Here is a 20,725-nt window from a genome sequence, read left to right as displayed (position 1 = left end):
AGATAGGAGAATGGCGTGAACCCGGGAGGCAGAGCTTGCAGTGAGCCAAGATGCGCCACTGCACTCCAGCCTGGGGGATAGAGCGAGACTCCGTCTCAAAAAAAAAAAAAAAAAAAAAAAAAAATTTAAATAAATTTAAAAAAAGATTATCAAGTCTTTGGTCTTCAATAATTTGATAATGATATGTTTCAGCTTTTTTTCCCCAGTTTATTTTTGCTGAGCTTCTTGATTATGTAAATTTATGTTTCTTACTACATTTGTGAAGTTCTCAGCTATTTTTGAAATATTTTTTTCTATCCCAATCTCTTTCTCCTCCTTTTCTTCAGCTCCCAGAAACACAACTGGTAAACCTCTGATACTGCTATACAGGTCTTTGAGGCTCTGTTCCTTTTTTAAAAAATTTGTAGTTCAAGTGGAATAATTTCTCTTTTTTCCTTCCTGTCTCTTTTTTTAGTAGAGATAAGGTTTCACTCTGTTGCCCAAGCTGAAGTGCGATGGCGACCTCAGGCTCACTGCAGCCTCAAAGTCTAATGGGATAATTTCTGTTGATCTGTCTGTATACGCACAGATTGTTCTGGCATTTTCCGTTATCAAGGCTACCAGTGAATTTTTCATTTCAGGTATTTTTCAGTTCTAAAGTTTCCATTTGGTTATTTGTTATAACTTCTGTTCTTTCCTGAGAACTTGTATTATTCCATTCATTTCAGGAATGTTTACCTTTTCCCCCAGTTATTATAATAGTTAGAATCTTGATAATTTTAACATGTCATCATGGGCTTGGCATCTGTTGATTATCTTTTCCTTGGAGAATGAGTCATATTTTCGTGGTCGAGGTAATTGTAGATTGTATCCTGGGCATTTGAGTATTATATTGTTTAGACTCTGGGTCCTGTTAAAAGCTTCTGGTTTGTGTTTTAGGAGGCTGTCAATCCAATTAGGTTCAGACTTCAAGTCGGTCTTGCCTTCCGGGGCAAGGATTTCAGTGTCATTTGGTTTTGAAACCCACTCTGGGTCTTTGCATATGGGACTGGACTGGCGGTGGAACTTGCTTCCTTCTCACTCGGGGTCTTTGCTGTGCTGGGTCTGTTCCATGCTTGCTGTTTTGGTACTGTTCTGCACATAAACAGCTCAGGTGAATCTAGAATTTGTGTTGATTGATACTCAAATTTGGAGGAGTCCCCTTCTCTAGCTCTCCTCTCTGGAACTTCCCTGCTCCTACTCTCTGGCCCACATGATACCCCCTTTTGGGTCCTCTAGCCACAAGTTCCGAGTTTCTCTCAAAGGTTTACCTGCCCACCTGTGTATGGTTGTTACTAGAGCTGTCCTTGGAGCAGAGCAGGGAAAGTAGAAAAGGGAAAAGGGAAAGATGACTCTTGGGCACTCTGGACAGCAAGGGCTCCCTTCCGGGCTACGCCTGCTGCTGGTCCCCACCTGGGGGGCTGCCCTTGAGTTGTGAGCTCCTCCTGGGTCTCCAGCCTTTCTCAGTCTCCTGGCCAGAAAGATTGGATTTCTCCTGGAGTTGGAGCTGCTTGTGGGGCCACCGCAGCTGCACCAGGATTGAGGCCCTGAGAGAAAAGGGGAAAAAGCCCCGAGAAACTCACATCCATCCTCCACCCCAAATGGTTCTCAGGTTTTGTTTCCCTCCCAGACCACCTGCTTTTGTTTGCTTTTCAGAGTTGGGTATTTTTTTGTTTTTTGTCTGGAGATTTCTTCTTTTCTTTTTTTTTTTTTTTTTTTGAGATGGAGTCTTGCTCTTGTTACCCAGGCTGGATGGAGTGCAGTGGCACAGTCTCAGCTCACTGCAACTGCCGCCTCATGGGTTCAAGCGATTCTCCTGTCTCGGCCTCCTGAGTAGCTGGGATTATAGGTGCATGCCACCACTGCTTATTTTTGTATTTTTAGTAGAGACGGGGTTTCTCCATGTTGGCCAGGCTGGTCTCGAACTCCTGACCTCAGGTGATCCGCCGCCTCAGCCTCCCAAAGTGCTGGGATTACAGGTGTAAGTCACTGTGCCCAGCTGTCTCGAAATTTTTCACTGTAATCTGTGGAGAGAGAAAGGCTTTCGTGGGCTTCCTCCATCTTCTCCTATAGCAGAAGTGCTAACAGTTGATTTTTAAGGCCTCTTTTCATCTCTTTGGGCTAATGTATTGCTTCCTAAGCCCAACATCTTTTCTACTATAAGTATGGACAAATACTGTTCAAAAAACCTACAAATACATAGGCATTGTCTTGCAAGCTGATTCGTGATTGGCCATGATCTATATAAATTTAAAGCAGACTGTAGTATTCAAGAAGGATTAATTTTAGCTCCCTTTTTTCCACTAGTGATCCTAAAATCGAGGATTTTTGAAAATCTTTTTAAAAGGCTTTCTAATCCTTTTAACCTCAACCCTTTGATTAATTGCTTGTTTCCATGACTCTGCCAAGAGTTAACGCTTCAGGCAGCGTTGTTGTCCAACAGCCAGAAGAGGGAGCGGCGGGCTTCTTCACTGCGGCTGGGCCTGGCTCCTCTGGGAACTTGCAGCTCTTGTTATATTTGTGAGCATAACACATCCGGTTATACTCTTGTAGTTATTTTTAAATGTACAATTAAATTATTGTTGACTGTAGTCACCCTGTTGGACTATCAAATACTAGATCTTATTCATTCTTTCTATTTTTTCATAGTCATTAACCACGTGCACTTCTCCCACCTCGCCCACCCCACTGCCCGTCCCCACCTCTGGTCTGCTACTCTCTGGTCCTTCTCCTCTCTCTGTCTCCAGAAAGCATGGACTTCTTGGTTACAGCCTGTAGTGGTAGCTGAGATTTTGAGGCCTGGGTGAGGACGTCAGTAGGAGGGTCAGAGGATGAAAGTCAGCACCATGAGAGTGCCAGAGCCTCTCTGGAGAAGAGAAAATCCAGAAGGAGATGAAGAAGGGAGAGTCGGATCAGGAAAGAATTGAAAGAGAAGGTGTCATGGAAGCCCTGAGGGCAGGCAGTTTTAAGGAGGGAATGATCAGCAGTGTCAGATGGAGTAGGACCAAGGAGCAGCCTCTGGATTTGTCCGTGTGGAGGCACCAGGCCCTTGAAGCAAGAACACTTTTGGTGATCACTTGGGCAAGAGCTAGGGTGCAGGGAGTTGAGAAGCAAGGGGAGAAAGTAGAGACAATGAAAGTGGCTTGGTTCTGAAGCCAGCAGGGAATGTTTGTGCGCTGACCCCCTTAATTCCCCCACCACCCCAGACTGGAGTGTGGAGTGCGTGGGAGCCTGCTGTGACCACAGCAGTGCTCAGCTCCTTGGGTGTAGGACAGGGAACTTGCTTGGTGGTTTGACCTCGAGTTGGAGTTTTTCAGGGAATGGTTGTGAATGTCTTTGCTGATCTTCTGGTCGTCTCGTTACCAATCCTCTGTAGCTTTTAGTCCTTGCGATCCCTCTTCTCCCTCTTCACGTGGAGACCTCTCAGACGGGAACTGAGAAAACTACCCGGAATGAACTCATCTCCCTTCCAGTCCTTTCCGATTGGCTGCTATATTCCCCTCACCGTGGTCTTGGTGGAACATGAGCCCCTTTGCTGGAGATTTGGGCAGCAGTTTCTGAGGGTCTTTACTTTTCCCTCCTGGAATTTCAGCCTCTCCATGTGTTTGTCTCCCTAGCCGGTGGCCATTCTCCACTCTTCTTCCAGACCCTCCCTCCTTCGGCTGGAGCTGCTTTTTTACTTCTGTGTTATCAAGAGGTTCGTTCCTCCACAATCATTCCTCAGTCCCCAGAGTCCAGTTGTCAGCACAGCTGTCATTCCACTGAACTGCACAGGCCACCAATGACCTCTTGGTTGGCAAATTCCGTGACTTCTGTATTGACACAGTCAACTTATTTTTCTCGCTCTGTCTCCCAGACTGGAGTGCAGTGGTGTGATCATAGCTCACTGAAGCCTCAGACTCCTGGACTCAAGCAATCCTGCCTCAACCTCCTGAGTGGCTAGGACTACAGGTATATGCCACCATGCTTGGCTAATTGTTTTATTTTTATTTTTTTGTAAAGACAGAGTCTCACTTTGTTGCCCAGGCTGTTTTTGAACTCAGAGCCTCAAGTGATCCTCCTACTTTAGCCTCCCAAAGTGTTGGGATTACAGATGTGAGCCACCGCGCTTGGCTTCTCCTGGCCTGTTAGATGGAGGCACTTTACGGTGTTCTGTCCTGGTCTTCACTCACTCCACAGTTGGTCTCTGGACCCATAATATCCACTCCATGGTTTCATGTAACTCCTTGCAAATAAATCTAGTGCTGGTTTTTTTCCTTTAGTTTTAGACCAAACTAGACACACTTTTTGACAGAAGCCTCTTCAGAGTTATAAAGGTACTACAAACTCAAATTTCATGTTAAATAATGTATTTTTTTTCTAAACAACCTAACCTTGACTCTATCTGTTCCCTCACTCCTCCTCCCCGATCCTACCCAATCTAGGCAGTTGTCAAGTCCTGTTGACTTTACCTAAGGGTGACGGGAAGCGTTTCACGTGTTTAGACGCTTACTGGCATGCCTGCTGCTGCTGGCCAACTTCATAACCTCACTCTCACTCACCCAGAGGGTGTTACAGTGTGTTCCTCCCTGTCTGCCTCCATTTTCTTGGGTCTTCCAGAATTGCCGCCAGCACCAGCCAGAGCATGCCCCTCTTCCTTGGTTGCTCTCCTGTATTGACCAAGTCATACCCAGCCTCTTGATAGTCAGGGCCTCAGGGCCCTTTCGATCTTGTCCCAGATGACTCTTTCACCCCATGTCCCACCCCTCTCTAGCTGTTTCCTAAAACTCTGGGAGCTTTCTTTCCTCTGGGCATGTCCTTGTGTTGTTCCTGCCCTGGCTGTCTGTCCCTCCCATCCCTTTTGCATTGAAAAGCCATCAGGGTCTAGTGCAAGGGTCATCTCTGTGGAGTCTCCCTCCTTGAGTCTAGAGTAAACATTTAGGGGATTACAAGCAGTAGAAATTGACTAGAACTGCCCTAATAATTACTGCCATTTATGGAGAAACTATCATGGGACAGATGGCATTATGACACTTTCCATCCATTATCACATGTACACTAGAAGCAGATGGCCAAGAACAGGAGCTTCTCTGCCATTTACTAGCTTTGCAACTGTGGGCAAGTTATTTACTATCTCAGTGTCAGTGAAATCTGAGGATTCGATGTAGTTCCACATGGAAAGCAAGCAATAAATGGTAGCGGCAGCCTCTGGGAAGATTTTCATCCCTCTTAATCCTCTCATAAGAGAGTAAGTACTGTTATCATTCCTGTTTCACAGATGAGGAAACTGAGGCTCAGGGAGAGTGGGTAAGTGTTCTTCCCCCAGCACGTGGCTGCAGGAGTCGTGGCTTCTTCATGTTTTCACTCCAGAAGGTCTTTAATGCAGTAAATACTTACTGAGCTGATTGGAAAGATGGATCTGCAGCCCCAGGGTCAAACTGAGAGAGAAATGTAGAAGTTGTCGCCTGCACAGGGGTGGTCACTGCAGTCGTTTGATCTCCTCTGAAGTTCTGTAGTCTTTCAGAGTCCACACGATTCGGCCACCCTTTCAGCAATGATCTGTGTCTTTCTTTGAGGCAGATGATCACTATATCTAACTGTCACTCAGATCTTTTGTTGTGAAAATTTGCATGTATTTGTCTTCTTTCTCCAGCTGGGTTAAGTGCTTTCAGGGCAGAGGCACTGTACCTATATTTCTGTGTATTAACTCCTGCCTCTTTTAGTCCCTGTTTTGTTTACTAAGATAATAGGTCAAATCTGCTAAATATTAAATCTTAATCTCAAAAAGGAATTCACCCATTTCTAAGAGATGACCACACAAGATGATTTTGTGTGTTTTAATTTTTTTTTAGTTTTAGAGATAGGGTGTGGCTTTGTCGCCCAGGCTGGAGTGCAGGCTAAAGCGATCCTCCCGCCTCACCCCCTTGTCCTCTGCCTTCCGTAGCTGGGACTACAGGTAGCTGGGACTACAGGAGCAACCCATCATGCCCAGCTAATTTATTTTAATTTTTTTGTAAGGTTTTTTAATGTTGCCCAGGCTGATCGGGAATGCCTGGCCTCAAGGGATCCTCCCACCTGGCCTCCCAAAGTGCTGGGATTATAGGCATGAGCCACCACACCTGGCCTAAGGTGATTTTGTTAGTTGGTACTTTCTATAATTTGGATGAAGAAAGCATTATTTTCTTCACATTTTCCAGATAGAAATTACCGTCCTGGGCTGGGCGCGGTGGCTCACGCCTATAATCCTACCACTTTGGGAGGTCGAGGCAGGTGGATCCCCTGAGGTCGAGAGTTTGAGACCAGCCAGGCCAACATGATGAAACCCCATCTCTACTAAAAAAAATACCAAAAATTAACTGGGTGGGTGTGGTTGCGAGCACCTGTGATCCCAGTTACTTGGGAGGCTGAGGCAGGAGAATCACTTGAACCCTGGAGGCGGAGGCTACAGTGAGCCAAGATCGTGCCACTGCGCACCAGCCTAGGCAATAAGAGGAAAACTCTGTCTCAAAAAAAACAGGAAAAAAGAAAATGACCCCCCTGTTTTTAAAATGGCATATGCACTGCTGCTTTGTTTCCTACAATCACACCTCTGATACCCATTCGTACCGTGGGCTGGGAGTCACACACATGCTCCTGTTCCATTCTCTCAATTTACAGTTGAAGGAACTGAGGGCCACACTCCAGTGGTTCTCCCATTTTTTAGCTAACAAATTATTCTCTGTGAAGCTCAGTCAGGACTCAGGACTTAGGGCTATGCAAGTTGTCAACGCTGTACTTTCCCTCCACAGAGCTGAGAAGCTCCAGCTGCTGAACCACCGGCCTGTGACTGCTGTGGAGATCCAGCTGGTGAGTGAAGGGTGCCTGTGCTGGGGAGGCTGCTGTGGGTCTGAGATGTAGAATGGCTGTGGTGGACAAGCCAGGAACTGCGTTTTTTTTTAAGAGGCTGCCCAACCACCCCATTTCTTAAGGAAAAGGAGACCTTGCCAGTTTGATCCTAGTTAGTGCGGACTTAGGGACCACAAAACACTGGAGGAGATTTCATTCCTCCCCTAGGGTTTTGGCTGATGACTTGGCGGCTCTCCGACTCCCCTGATGTCCAGGCCATTCTGGCCATTGCTTCCCTGTAGGCGTTGTTGCCAACCAGATGTTGCATAAAAAACATGAAATTCAGCATGTCTCTGGTGAACATTCTCTGTCCCCACGCCCACCCTTCGCCCTGCTCTTGCTTCCTCTCCTTCTAGGTGAGGGGAGCATGTGTGCACTGTCCCATCGGCTCCCTTCCTTGCTCATCTCCTGGCCTGGCCTCCCACGCCGGAAACCTGCAATCCATTCTCTTCCTTTCATTTCATAGTCAGGGAGTCCCCAAATTCAGTTGCTTCTGTCTTCTGTTCTTGCTTCTCTCCCTCATGTACTGCATTGATTTCTGCCATTATTTTTTCACGCGGCTCTTGCGGGTGTCCTCTCCCCATTCTCCCTGGCTCCCCAAGTCCATCTCCCACATCACCGTCAGAGATCACATATAAAACCATGAATGTGATCCCATTTCCCTGCATAAACCATTTATTTAGTGCAGCCTCATCACTTGTGAAGTCCGCTTTGTACTGAGAGCGTAGGCTTTGGAATAGGAGGAGGCAGCCAGAGTAGAGGGGCCTGCGATGGGGTAAGGGGCCTGGGAAATGATCCAGGGAGATACCCGGGCCACCACTGGGCACGCTGTGGCCGCTGCCTTCTTATTACAGGGCAGAGAGCATCGATACGTGACAAGTGTCAAGCAGGCCGTCTAATTGCCAGTTTAAAAAAAAAAAAAAGAAACTTTAGAGAATTAACAAAATGAGAATAAAGCAGTTTCCAAAGTCAGTTTTAGAAATACTTAGCTCTTTGTCAAATTTCCTTTAGAAAAGTATGGAAGAAAATGGTCAAAAATACGATTTTTAGAGTTGCTAATGGAAAAACTTTTTAAAAGGCCACAGGGTATTTAATTTTTTACTAAATTGTTCATTGTCTTCCTAGGGTTGTTTTTGCCCTTCAGAATGTACCCAAAATTAAATTAGAACAGTTCCTTCCATGAAGGGTGCCTTTCTCTGGGAACCCGCCTGTAGGCTAAATAGAAACCCCTTTCTCATGTGTCCTGATTATTTTCATGCTTTACACTGTGTTGGAGTTTCAACTTAGAGCTTAGAGGAGAGAAAAAACAAACAGAACAGCAAGAAACGAATCCCTGTCCCTCTGGGTTAAAGATCACATGTCATGTCTCCTCCAGCTTTAATCAGCAACATATGTTACTCATGGCTTAATGACAGGCAGAGAGAAGAGATGAGGATTAGTGTGACCTCAGCCAGAGCCTGTGGAAAGTGGTATCATTACTTGGGGGAAGATTTGCTGCTATTGAGAGTGCCTGGGGTGGGCCGGGTGCGGTGGCTCATGCCTGTAATGCCAGCACTTTGGGAGGCCAAGGTGGGCAGATCACCTGAGGTCAGGAGTTCAAGACCAGCCTGGCTAAAGTGGTAAAACCCCATCTCTACTAAATGTACAGAAATTAGCTGGGCATGGTGGCGCACACCTGTAATCCCAGCTACTTGGGAGGCTGAGGCAGAATCACTTGAACCCGGGAGGCCAAGGTTGCAGTGAGCCAGGATCGCACCACTGCACTCCAGCCTGGGTGACAGAGTGAGACTCCATCTTGGAAAAAAAAAAAAAAGAGTGCATGGGGTGTGCCAGACACAGTCTCAGTCCTTGGTCCTGGTGCCTGTGATTGTCTGTCACTTTGAATGCCCTCCCCACAGTCTTGGAAGGGGGCAAGTGTCCTGTCCATTTTAGCCCAGAGGGCTGGTGAGTGGCTGATTGGGACCTTCTGATTCAGAAGCTTTACTTTGCTCCTCCAAGCCAGGAACTTGTGCTTGATGAGAAGAAAGATGTGTGTGACATCCCCTGAGATGGTTTCCTTCTCCTTTCTACAAAGTAGGTAGGCCTTGGTAGAAACTGCTGTTTCTCAGTAGTTGGACCATTTTATAGCCAGATTCTTCCCACTCTGGAATTTGGCTACAAAAGGTAGCAAATTGTTTACCAAGGTTTGTAGCAGTATCTCTTCTCACCAGAGTGATAAGAAATGAAAGCTTTGGCCGAACATGGTGGCTTGCGCCTATAATCCCAGCACTTTGGGAGGCCAAGGTGGGAGGATTGCTTGAGGCCAGGAATTCAAAACCAGCCTGGGCAACATAGTAAGACCCCATCTCTACAAAAAATGAAAAAAAAATTAGCCAGGTATTGTGGCGCACACTTGTGGTCCCAGCTACTCAGGAGACTAAGGTGACAGGATTGTTTGAGCCCAGAAGTTCAAGGCTGCAGTGAGCTATGATAGTGCCACTGTACTCCAGCCTGTGTGACTGAGCAAGAACCTGTCTTTTAAAAAAAAAAAAAGCAAATGGCCGGGCACAGTGGCTCACGCCTGTAATCCCAGTACTTTAAGAGACCGAGGCGGGTGGATCACCTGAGGTCAGGAGTTTGTGACCAGCTTGGCCAACATGGCGAAACCCCATCTCTACTAAAAATACAAAAATTAGCTGGGCATGGTGGCGAGCGCCTGTAATCCCAGCTACTTGGGAGGCTGAGGCAGGAGAATCGCTTGAACCTGGGAGGCAGAAGTTGTAATGAGCCGGGTGTAGTGAGCGCGACTGCAGTCCAGCCTGGGCGACAAGAGCGAAACTCCTTCTCTAGAAAACAAAAAGAAATAAAAGGTTTCACTTACAGTGGCAAGCACAAAGGACTTGAGTGAGAAGTTCCCTATATTAATACTAGAGCCATTTTTTCTCCCTGGGTCCAGAAAACAGTCCCAGCATCCAACATTTATTAGCATTCACTTGGAAGCCAGGTGTCTTTTGGAGGCTGAAGCCTCACTTCTTCAGTTACGCCTGGGCTGTGATTTGCTGTGGCCCTCTGATGACTGCCTGCTGACTCAGAGGCTCGGTGAGGAAATGAGGTGGCCACCCAGCTTAGGACTTGTTGTGCCCGGTTGTGTATTGATTTGGAATGATTTGTGAGCCCTCCGGCCTGAGGTCAGTAATCCTGTGACCTCACAGGCCACTGCCCTGAACAGCACTACCATCTAGGCCTGTTAGTAATTTCGTGATTATGAAGTCTTGACTCATATAGAGCGTTATTGCTTGTAAAACACTGTTACATATGTTCTCCTTTTGTCCTCGCTGTAGGCGTTACTTTCATTTTACATTAGAGAAAGTTGAAATTTAGAAAGCCAGGTTCAGTGAACTGTTCTGGATCAAATATTTAATAGTATACATTGTTGCTATCAGATCTTTGAATCACTTTGAGGAAAGTAGGACTTTAGGTTTGGCAACTTCAAGTTGCCATTTTTGGAGGTCGGCAACCCAGTTTGATGCTCCTGGGATTGGGATAATAAGTTTATCATTTATGTTAACCCAGCTGTTGATACTTTGGATTTTTAAGTTTTATTTCCCCTTATGTTCTCAACTACTTGAAATGGTTGGTATCTGAGAACCTTGATATGGTGCTTTGAACTTTACTTCTTTACTTGGACTGTTTCTCCTGTGTTGGAAAGAAAAGGTGAAGGGCCGGACACGGTAATTCATGTCTATAATCCCAGCACTTTGAAAGGGTGATGTGAGAGGATCACTTGAGCCCAGGAGTAGAAGACCAGCCTGGGCAACCCCATCTCTACAAAAAATAATAAAAAATAATCAGCTGGACATGGTGGCACATAGCTATAGTCCCAGCTACTCGGGAGGCTGAGGCAGGAGGATTACTTGAGCCCAGGAGTTTGAGACTGCAGTAAGTGATGATCGTGCCAGTATGCTCCAGCCTGGGTGACAGAGTAAGACCCACTCTCTTTGGGAAAAAAAAAGGTGGGGGTGAGGGATAATGTAGTCATTGTCATTTATCCTAGTGATCCAAGACGTGCTAGTAAGTTTTTTATTTCTGAAAGTTTCTTTTTTGTTTGTATTTCATTTAGTTTAATGCAGCTTAGGGTTTCTTCCTGTGACTGGGAACCTTAGGATGAAAAAAAAAAAAAAAGGTCTTGACTGTAATTAAGGGGGATTGGATGTTGATAAAAGCTCCGGCTGTTAGTGAACTTAGCAAAATTCTTTTCTGCACATTATTTTGTCAAACGGAGATCATCTTTTCTCTAGGTTAAATAATCAAATCTTGGCTATTTCCCTCCTTTCCCTGCTTTATTCTTTGGGGGCAGTACATGTTAGATTACTGCTTTTTACAGACTGTAATTTTGCATGTCTGATTTTATTTTTATTTTATTTATTTATTTTTTTTGAGACAGAGTCTTGCTCTGTCGCCCAGGCTGGAGTGCAGTGGCGCGATCTTGGCTCACTACAACCTCCACCTCCTGGGTTCACACCATTCTCCTGCCTCAGCCTCCCGTGTAGCTGGGACTACAGGCGCACGCTGCCACGCCCAGCTAATTTTTTGTATTTTTAGTAGATATGGGGTTTCACTGTGTTAGCCAGGATGGTCTCGATCTCCTGACCTTGTGATCTGCCCACCTCAGCCTCCCAAAGTGCTGGGATTACAGGTGTGAACCACCGCACTCGGCCCCATGTCTGATTTTAAAAATGGGTTTTTGGCCGGGTGAGGTGGCTAACTCCTGTAATCCCAGCACTTTGGGAGGCCGAGGCGAGTGGATCACCTGAGGTCGGGAGTTCGAGACCAGACTAACCAACATGGAGAAACCCTGTCTCTACTAAAAATACAAAATTATCTGGGTGTGGTGGTGCATGCCTGTAATCTCAGCTGCTAGGGAGCCAAGGTCACGCCATTGCACTCCAGCCTGGGCAACAAGAGTGAAACTCTGTCTCAAAAAAAAAAAAAAAAAAAACGGGGGTGGGTGTTTGAAGATTGTTTCTTTCTCAGAGGAGAATTTACATTTTCCTGAGCCATGGAATCTTTAGAAAATGGTCATTTTATTTCACAGCGTCATAGGGAGTAGCCCCCATTGATTCACTCAGGATCTCCCCCATCCTGGGACACCAGGATTATTATCTAGTTGCAGAAACACTTTTGGGCTGAAGTGAGTGGAGAGACCAGGGTTTTGCCAGGAGTTCATGGTGTGACCTTGGGCATGTCACATTACTTCCTGAACTGTGCTGTTGTCTGTAAAGGGAGGTGGTCAGACTGGGATCCTCTCCAGGATTGCAGGCCTGTCTTATTATCTTGTTTTACTTCAGTCTGCCAGGATTTCTTTCTGGAACTCCCTGTGGTCCCAGTTGCCGGATTTCAGAGATTGCTGTGGGGAATGCCATGGAATAGAACCTGGCCACCTTGAGCTGAGAAAGGTGTTTGTGATTGATGGTTGATGCCACCAAGCAAAGAGGGTTAAATAACTTAACTGCCTGCCTGCTGCTTTTAAAAAGGCAGCTGACGACCTAATCTGTTTAGAATTAGGGGCGAAGCTAAGGAAACTGGCTCAGGCTGTGGGTATCATCTCTGGATTCAGATTTCTGGGACCACATCAGAAACCAGGTTTTACATGGACCTTTGATGGGCAGTGTGGTGTGGAACGTGGGGGACTGTGGGTTTTAGACTGGGCAGTTCCGGCTGGGGATTCCAGTTCTACCCCTTAGCAGCATTGTTGGGAGGATGAAAGGAAATGCCGGACGGGAAGTGCAAGAGGCAGCTCCAGGCACATGGGAGGCCTCCCTGCAGGGCTGTTGCTAGTGGGAGTGAGGGTTAGAAGAAGGCTCCAAACCATTTGGCACATAGTGGGCATCATCAACTGTGTTGCTGATACAGTTTGTTAAATTACAGATGTGTGCCTGGCACAGTGGCTCACGCCTGTAATCCCAGCACTTTGGGAGGCCAAGGTGGGTGGATCACGAGGTCAAGAGATTGAGACCATCCTGGCCAACATGGTGAAACCCCTTCTCTACTAAAAATACAAACAGTTAACTGGGCATGGTGGCTCGCGCCTGTAGTCCCAGCTATTCGGGAGGCTGAGGCAGGAGAATTGCTTGAACCTGAGAGGCGGAGGTTGCAGTGAGCCGAGATTGTGCCACTGCACTCCAGCCTGGCGACAGAGCGAGACTCCGTTCCCCTCCCCACCACCAAAAAAAAAAAAAAAAAAAAAATGTGCTTGTGAAATATAAAAGTACATAAAGTGCCATTTAACTTCTTCGAGATGCATATGAAACCTGTTCACCACTTCTCTGTGTGTGTGTGTGTGTGTGTGTGGTTATATAACTGTTAGCTTTTTCCTTTTTTTTTTTTTTTTTTTTTAGACAAAGTCTTGCTCTGTCACCCAGGCTGGAGTGCTTGGCTCGACCTCCTGGGCTCAAGTGATCCTCCTACCTCAGCCCCCCGAGTAGCTGAGACTGTTGGCGCACACCACCATGCCTGGTTGATTTTTTTTGTTTGTTTTTAAGAGATGAGGTTCCTCTATGCTTCCCAGGCTGGGGGTTTTCCTTTTCTTTAAAGAAAAATGCTATCCTACAACTCGGTTTTTACTGACCCATTTTGATCAGTCGCATTGGCTCAGTCCAGGATGTGAGTTGGCTCCACCCTTCCGTCTGTAAGATGGAGAGGACTCACGAGGACCCAGGCTGTGAGGTCTGTGTGCCAGGAGGCCGGGCTGAGACCATGAGCACAGTTGGCAGGGCTGCCCAAGGCTGTAAGCTTCATTTGTAACCCTGGAGGATTTCTTTCCTTCTGCAGATGGTGGAAGAGAGTGAAGAGCGGCTCACGGAGGAGCAGATTGAAGCTCTTCTCCACACCGTCACCAGCATTCTGCCTGCAGAGCCAGAGGCTGAGCAGAAGAAGAAGACCAACAGCGATGTGGCAATGGACGAAGAAGACCCAGCATAGAAGAGCACAGCTGGCCCCAGCGTTTCATGAAGTCAGAAGGCCCGGCAGCCGTTTCCTGGACGTTGAGAGGATTGTTTATTTGATTTTTATCCTCATCCTAGCAGGCCTGGCTTCGTGGTTAGTTGGGTACATCACAAAAATAAGCTAAAAAGAAATATTTGTGCCTTGGGGAGAAGAAACATGGTGAAGACAGGCTGAGGTTGTCAGGGCAGAGAGCTGAAGGTGGGGACAGTGACTGCGGACCCCTCTGTGCTTGAAAGATTTCCTCCACGGCCTTTGCCCCAGTTGTGGGAAGGTCTCTGTGCACAGCGGGGAAAATGCTTGTGTCGCCTTTGGTGGGCCATGTCCTAATTAGTTTCATCTGCTTCCCTGGGAACTTACTAAGCAGGGGCTCAGAGCACTGTTGGGAGTCTGGTTAGAGTCCCCAGAGAGTTACTCTAAGTTAAAATGAGCCACTGACCTTGGCTCACCTTAGAGGAACTTCCTCGAGACCAACAGAGATAAGAAAAGAACCGGCCTGGCCAATCCTTCAACAGCTCTAGAGCCCCTTTTCTCTGCTGGCAGGGGCTTTGTTTACCAGCTCACTATTTAGGCTAAATGTTAGGGACCAGATCACTGCAGTTGAAAACAGGCACTCCAGGCTTAGTGACAGTGGCAGCAGAAACAGTGTTGGCTGCCTTTCTGACCACCCCACTTTCCTGCCCTGAGACAGCAGCCCAGGGCAGGTGCTTCATATTGAGACAAGGTGAGCCTCATTTGCACAACAGTCAAATTGTTTGTTCCTTTAAAAAGGACACAATTAGCCTGGCACGCTGACTCATGCTTGTAATCCCAGCACTTTGGGAGGGCAAGGCAGGCGGATCACCTGAGGTCACAAGTTTGAGACCAACCTCACCAACATGGAAAAACCCCATCTCTACTAAAAAAATACAAAATTAACCGGGGGGTGATGGCGCATTCCTGTAATCCCAGCTACTCGGGAGGCTGAGGCAGGAGAATCGCTTGAACCCGGGAGGCAGAGGTTGAGGTGAGCCAAGATTGCACCATTGCACTCCAGCCTGGGCAACAAGAGCGAAACTTCTAAAAAAAAGAAAATATTAAGATGATTACCATGTGAAAACCTTTTTAATATTCAGGATTTGGAAAGTATAGTTGCCCCAGGCATGTGGTTGTTGCCTTAGGTCCTGCGAATATTGCTGAAAATCGGATTTTCCACATTCACTGTCTTCCCTGTTTTAGGGAAGAAAATGATCATAGACATTCGATTTTCCAAACTGGCACTCTTATTTTCAATGCTAATTGGATTACTTCTCTTCCAACCCTCCTGCCTGCCCATCCATCCATCCCAGTCCCCAGGCATCTTAACCGTACCATCTGAGCTTCAGCTGAAATCTCTTTACAGGCAACATTGAAAGTACCAGATTGGGGCCAGGTGTAGTGGCCCACATCTGTAATCCCAGCACTTTGGGAGGCGGAGACGAGCGGATCATGAGGTCAGGAGTTCAAGACCAGCCTGGCCAACATGGTGAAACCCCATCTCTACTAAAGATATAAAAAACTAGCCAAGCGTGGTGGTGCATGCCTGTGATCCCAGCTACTCGGGAGGCTGAGGCGGGGGAATCGCTTGAACCAGGAGGCAGAGGTTGCAGTGAGCCGAGATCGCGCATTGCACTCCAGCCTGGCTGACAGGGTGAGACTCCATCTCAAAAAAGAGAAAGTACCAGATTGTACTTTTAAATCTCTTTAGCATATTGGGAATTTTAGTGGGAGCTGTTGATTTATTTCTCAGGGCATACGTGTGCCAATCTGTCTCATTGTTGTCTCTCTCTTTTTTTTTTTTTTTTTTGAGACAGTCTCGCTTTTGTTGCCCAGGAGTGCAGTGGCACGATCTCAGCTCACTGCAACCTCTGCCTCCCAGATTCAAGCAATTCTGGTGCCTCAGCATCCTGAGTAGCTGGGACTTACTGGCACGTACCACTATACCCTGCTAATATTTATTTGTATTTTTAGTAGAGACGGGGTTTTGCCATATTGGCCAGGCTAGTCGTAATGTCTCTTTTTAACACTGAATATGTTAGGTGGTTTTTCTTGATGGATTTAGGGTTAACCTAGTTAATAATAAATTGTTTCCAGGTAATTATCAAGTTTTGTCATTTTGTAAATCTGAAGAGTTAATATTGTCATGGATACAAATAAAGTAAAATCTGACTGAGGCTAAAATGTGTGATTTTTTTCTTAAAAGACTGACTCTATTTAGATCTACTTCTTTTTTTTTTTTTTTTGAGACGGAGTCTCGCTCTGTCACCCAGGCTGGAGTGCAGTGGCGCCATCTAGGCTCACTGGAAGCTCCGCCTCCTGGGTTCACGCCATTCTCCTGCCTCAGCCTCCCGAGTAGCTGGGACTATAGGCGCCTGCCACCATGCCCGCTAATTTTTTGTATTTTTTAGTAGAGACGGGGTTTCACCATGTTAGCCAGGATGGTCTCGATCTCCTGACCTCGCCCACCTCAGCCTCCCAAAGTGCTGGGATTACAGGTGTGAGCCACCTCGCCCAGCCTATATCTACATTTTTAATTGGATTTCAAGAAAAGTTTAAGTTTCTATATTTGAGACCTGAATTTCACCTCAGTTTTTTGTTAAACCAGGTTCTGGAAGACTTAACTTTATAAGAAATGAACATATATTCTGTGTAATTTTCGTATCACATTAATAATAAATGTTTCAGAAATAAAAATTGGCGAGGCTCAGTGGCTCACGCCTGTAATCCCAGCACTTTGGGAGGCCAAGGAGGGTGGATCATGAGGTCAGGAATTCAAGACCAGCCTGGACAACATGGCAAAACCCCATTTCTACTAAAAATGCATAAAGTAGCCGGGCGTGGTGGCAGGCGCCTGTATCCCAGCTACTTGGGAGATTGAGGCAGGAGAATTGCTTGAACCCGGGAGGCGGAGGTTTCAGTGAGGTGAGATTGTGCCACTGTACTCCAGCCTGGGTAACAGAGTAAGACTCTGTCTCAAAATAAAATAAAATAAAACAACTTAATTAATGGAGGTAGAGATTTGAAGAATGGTTATCAGAGGCTAGGAAGGGTAGTGGGGGTTGGGAGGGATGGCTAATGGATACAACAATATAATTAGATAGAAGGAATAAGATCTTATATTTGATAGCACAACGGGTGACTACAATCAAAGATTTATTGTACTTTGTTTTTTGTTTTGTTTTGTTTTGTTTTGAGACAAGGTCTCATTCTGTCACCCAGGTTGGAGTGCAGTGGTGCAGTCTCAGCTCATGGGCTCAAGCAATCCTCCCACCTCAGCCTCCCGAGTAGCTGAGACCACAGGTGTGCGCCACCACGCCAGGCTAATTTTTTTGTATTTTTTGTAGAGACGGGGTTTTATCTCATTGCCCAAGCTGGTCTCAAACTGCTGAGCACAAGCAATACGCTTGCCTTAGCCACCCAAAGTGCTGGAATTACATGGGTGAGCTACCGTGTCCAGCCTCAATTTAAAAATAAAGAGCATAATTGCATTGTTTGTAACACAAAGAATAAATGCTTGAGGGGATGGATACCCCCTTTACCCTGTGATTATTATGCATTGCATGCGTGTATCAAAGTATCCCATAAATATATACACCTACTATCTACCCACAAAAATTAAAAATTAAAAAAAAAAAGGCCGGGCATGGTCGCTCATGCCTGTAATCCCAGCGCTTTTGGATCACCTGAGGTCAGGAGTTTGAGACCAGCCAGGCGAACATGGTGAAACCCCACCTCTACTAAAAATACAAAAATCATCCAGGTGTGGTGGTGTGCGCCTGTAATCCCAGCTACTCAGAAGGCTGAGGCAGAAGAATCACTTGAACCTGGGTGGCAGAGGTTTCAGTGAGTTGAGATTACACAACTACGCTCCAGCCCTAGTGACAAAGCGAAACTGTGTCTCAAAATAATTAAAATTTAAAAATAAGAATAACTAAAAGTATAGATTTTGTTTGTTTGTTTATTTGTTTTTGTTTTTGAGACCGAGTCTCACTTTGTTGCCCAGGCTGGACTATAGTGGCACGATCTCGGCTCACTGCAACCTCTGCTCCTGGGTTCTAAGCAACTCTCCCACCTCAGCTCCAGAGTAGCTGGGATTATAGGCAAGCGCCACCGTACCTAGCTAATTTTTTTTTTTTTTTTTTTTTTGAGTAGAGATGGGGTTTCACCATGTTGGCCAGGCTGGTCTTGAACTCCTGACCTAAGGTGATTCACCTGCCTCGGCTTCCCAAAGTGCTGGGGTTGCAGGTATGAGCCACTGCACCCATCCTAGATTGCTTATAACACAAATGATAAGTGCTTGAAGGGATGGATACCCCATTTTCTATGATGTGATTATTACACATTGCATGACTATCAAAACATCTCATGTAATCCATAAATAATACACCTACTATGTACCCACAAAAATTAAAAAACAACAACAAAAAACCCCACACCACTACCTCACTGATGCCATAATGTTTAACCATGCCTTTCACTTAAAGAATTCCAGGAAATAGGCCAGGTGTGTGGCTCATGCCTGTAATCCCAGCACTTTGGGAGGCCAAGGTGGGTGGATCACCTGTCACCTGAGCTCAGGAGTTCGAGACCAGCCTGGGCAACATGGCAAAATCCCGTCTCTACTAAAAATACAAAAAATTAGCTGAGCGTCGTAGCATGCGTTTGTAGTCCCACCTACTCTGGAGGCTGAGGCACGAGAATTGCTTGAACTGAATTCAGAAGCAGAGGTTGCAGTGAGCCAAGATTGTGCCACTCACTGCACTCCAGCCTGGGGTACAGAGTGAGACTCTGTCTCAAAGAAAAAAAAAATTCCAGGAACTGGCCTCAGAAAATCTAAATATCAAAGCAAGGTTGGGGAGTGTTCCATCTCAGGAAGAAATGCTGAGTAATTGATTTACAGCCCTTTTGTCACCAGCCAGACCACCAAATGGCCCATTACCCAAGATAACCATTGCAACCAGATATGCCGACTTGCATGCCTTGCCTATCATGTGCTACCAGCTCAGCCTGCAAACCTTACCCCTGATGTCAATTCCCACACTTTGTCTAATAAAAAAAAACTCCTACTGGCTTTTTTTCAGAGTCAGTTGGAGCATCTTGTACTGGGGCACAAGCCCGGAAATAAAAGCCTTGTCTGGGGCCAGGTGTGGTGGCTCTTGCCTGTAATTCCAGCACTTGGAGGCTGAGGCAGGTGGCTTACCTGAGGTCAGGAGTTCGAGACCAGCCTGGTCAGCATGGTGAAACCCTGTCTCTACAAAAATACCAAAACTAGCCAGGTGGAGTGGTGCAGCCTGTAGTCCCAGCTACTCAGGAGGCCAAGGCATGAGAATGGCTTGAACCTGGGAGATGGAGGTTGAAGTGAGCTGAGATCACACCACTACACTCCAGCCTGGGTGACAGAGTGAGACTCCATCTAAAAAAAAAAAGAAAAAAGAAAGAAAAGAAAATTAATAAGGGGACCAGCAGATTTCCCAGACAAGGCTTTGTTTTTTTGTTTTTTTGAGGTGGAGTCTTGCTCTGTTGCCCAGGCTGGAGTACAGTGGTGTGATCTCAGCTCAGTACTGCAACCTCCACCTCCTGGGTTCAAGCAATTCCCTTCTCTTAGCCTCCCAAGTAGCTGGGACTACAGGCATGTACCACCACACCTGGCTAATTTTTGTATTTTTAGTAGAGATGGGGTTTCTCCATGTTGGCCAGGTTTTCTCGAACTCCTGACCTCAAATAATCCCCCTGCCTCAGCCTCCCAAAGTGCTCCCAAAGTTACAGGCGTGAGCCACCTCACCCGGCATGATTTAGATAAGACTTTGAAGTTTAGACTTTTAAGGGTGATGCTGAAACAAGTTAAGACTTCTTGGGGTTATTGGGATGGAATGAAGGTATTTTGGATGTGAGAAAGATATGGATTAGGGGAGCTAGGGGAGAATGCTATGGTTTGAATGTTTTTCTGTTCTCCAAAAATTTATGTTGAAATGTAACCCCCATTACAATAGTATTGGGAGGTGGGGCCTAATGGGAGGTCATGAGGGCTCTGCCCTCATTAATGGATTAATACCACTGTATAAAGGGCTTACTGCCATGTGAGGACACACATTTCATGCCTTTGTACCCTCTGCCTTGTGCCATGTGAGGACCCAGCAAGAAAGCCCTTATCACACCAGATGTGGGCACCTTCCACTTGGACTTTCCAGCCTCCAGAACTGTGAGAAATACATTTCTGTTCTCTATAAAGTACCCAGTCTGTAATATTCTGTAATAGCAGCACAAAATGGACCAAGACATTTTGCTTTCTCCTCAGGCTGATCCCAAGACAAAAAAAATGTCCTGCTAATTAGTGAAGGAGTTCCCTGGCACAGACCCATTCTGCAGACAAAGAAATGGCTGCCTTTTCAAATGCCTGCTTTCCAACAACAAAAATCACAAACTGTATTTAAAAAAACAAGGCCGGGTGCGGTGGCTCACGCCTGTAATCCCAGCACTTTGGGAGGCCAAGGCAGGTGGATCACGAGGTCCGGAGATCGAGACCATCCTGGCTAACACGGTGAAACCCTTCTCCACTACAAATACAAAGTATTAGCCGGGCGTGGTGGTGGGCACCTGTAGTCCCAGCTACTCGGGAGGCTGAGGCAGGAGAATGGTGTGAACCCGGGAGATGGAGCTTGCAGTGAGCCGAGATAGCGCCACTGCAGTCTGGCCTGGGCGAAAGAGCAAGACTCCGTCTCGAAAAAAAAGAAAACCAAGGTAACATGGACTATTTCAAGGAAGAAAATGAAGTGGCAGAAATTATATCTGGAGAGGCTGGGAGCACTAGCTCACGCCTGTAATCCCAGCACTTTGGGAGGCCGAG

The 20,725-nt window shown here is 46.4% G+C and overlaps 1 protein-coding gene across 5 annotated transcripts in view; it reads left to right on the top strand.

Annotated features, from left to right (window-relative positions):
• CRCP (CGRP receptor component) overlaps positions 1–20,112 on the top strand; it is a 41,720-nt gene extending 21,608 nt beyond the window's left edge. For 2 of the 5 annotated variants that reach the window (XM_054560494.2, XM_063725712.1), the window contains 4 exons: positions 3,875–3,969; positions 5,276–5,304; positions 6,786–6,843; positions 13,693–20,112. In XM_054560494.2, coding sequence (XP_054416469.1) covers positions 5,276–5,304; positions 6,786–6,843; positions 13,693–13,842 — 237 coding nt within the window. In that variant the 5' untranslated portion in view covers positions 3,875–3,969 and the 3' untranslated portion in view covers positions 13,843–20,112. The remainder of the gene's footprint in view (positions 1–3,874; positions 3,970–5,275; positions 5,305–6,785; positions 6,844–13,692) is intronic. The other 3 variants (XM_009242749.4, XM_009242750.4, XM_063725713.1) reach the window with 2 other exon arrangements.
• Positions 20,113–20,725: the final 613 nt, after the last annotated feature.

This window comes from Pongo abelii, chromosome 6 (genome assembly GCF_028885655.2).
Source record: "Pongo abelii isolate AG06213 chromosome 6, NHGRI_mPonAbe1-v2.0_pri, whole genome shotgun sequence".
Classification (NCBI taxonomy): domain Eukaryota; kingdom Metazoa; phylum Chordata; class Mammalia; order Primates; family Hominidae; genus Pongo; species Pongo abelii.
This window is presented reverse-complemented; position numbering and strand designations above follow the sequence as displayed.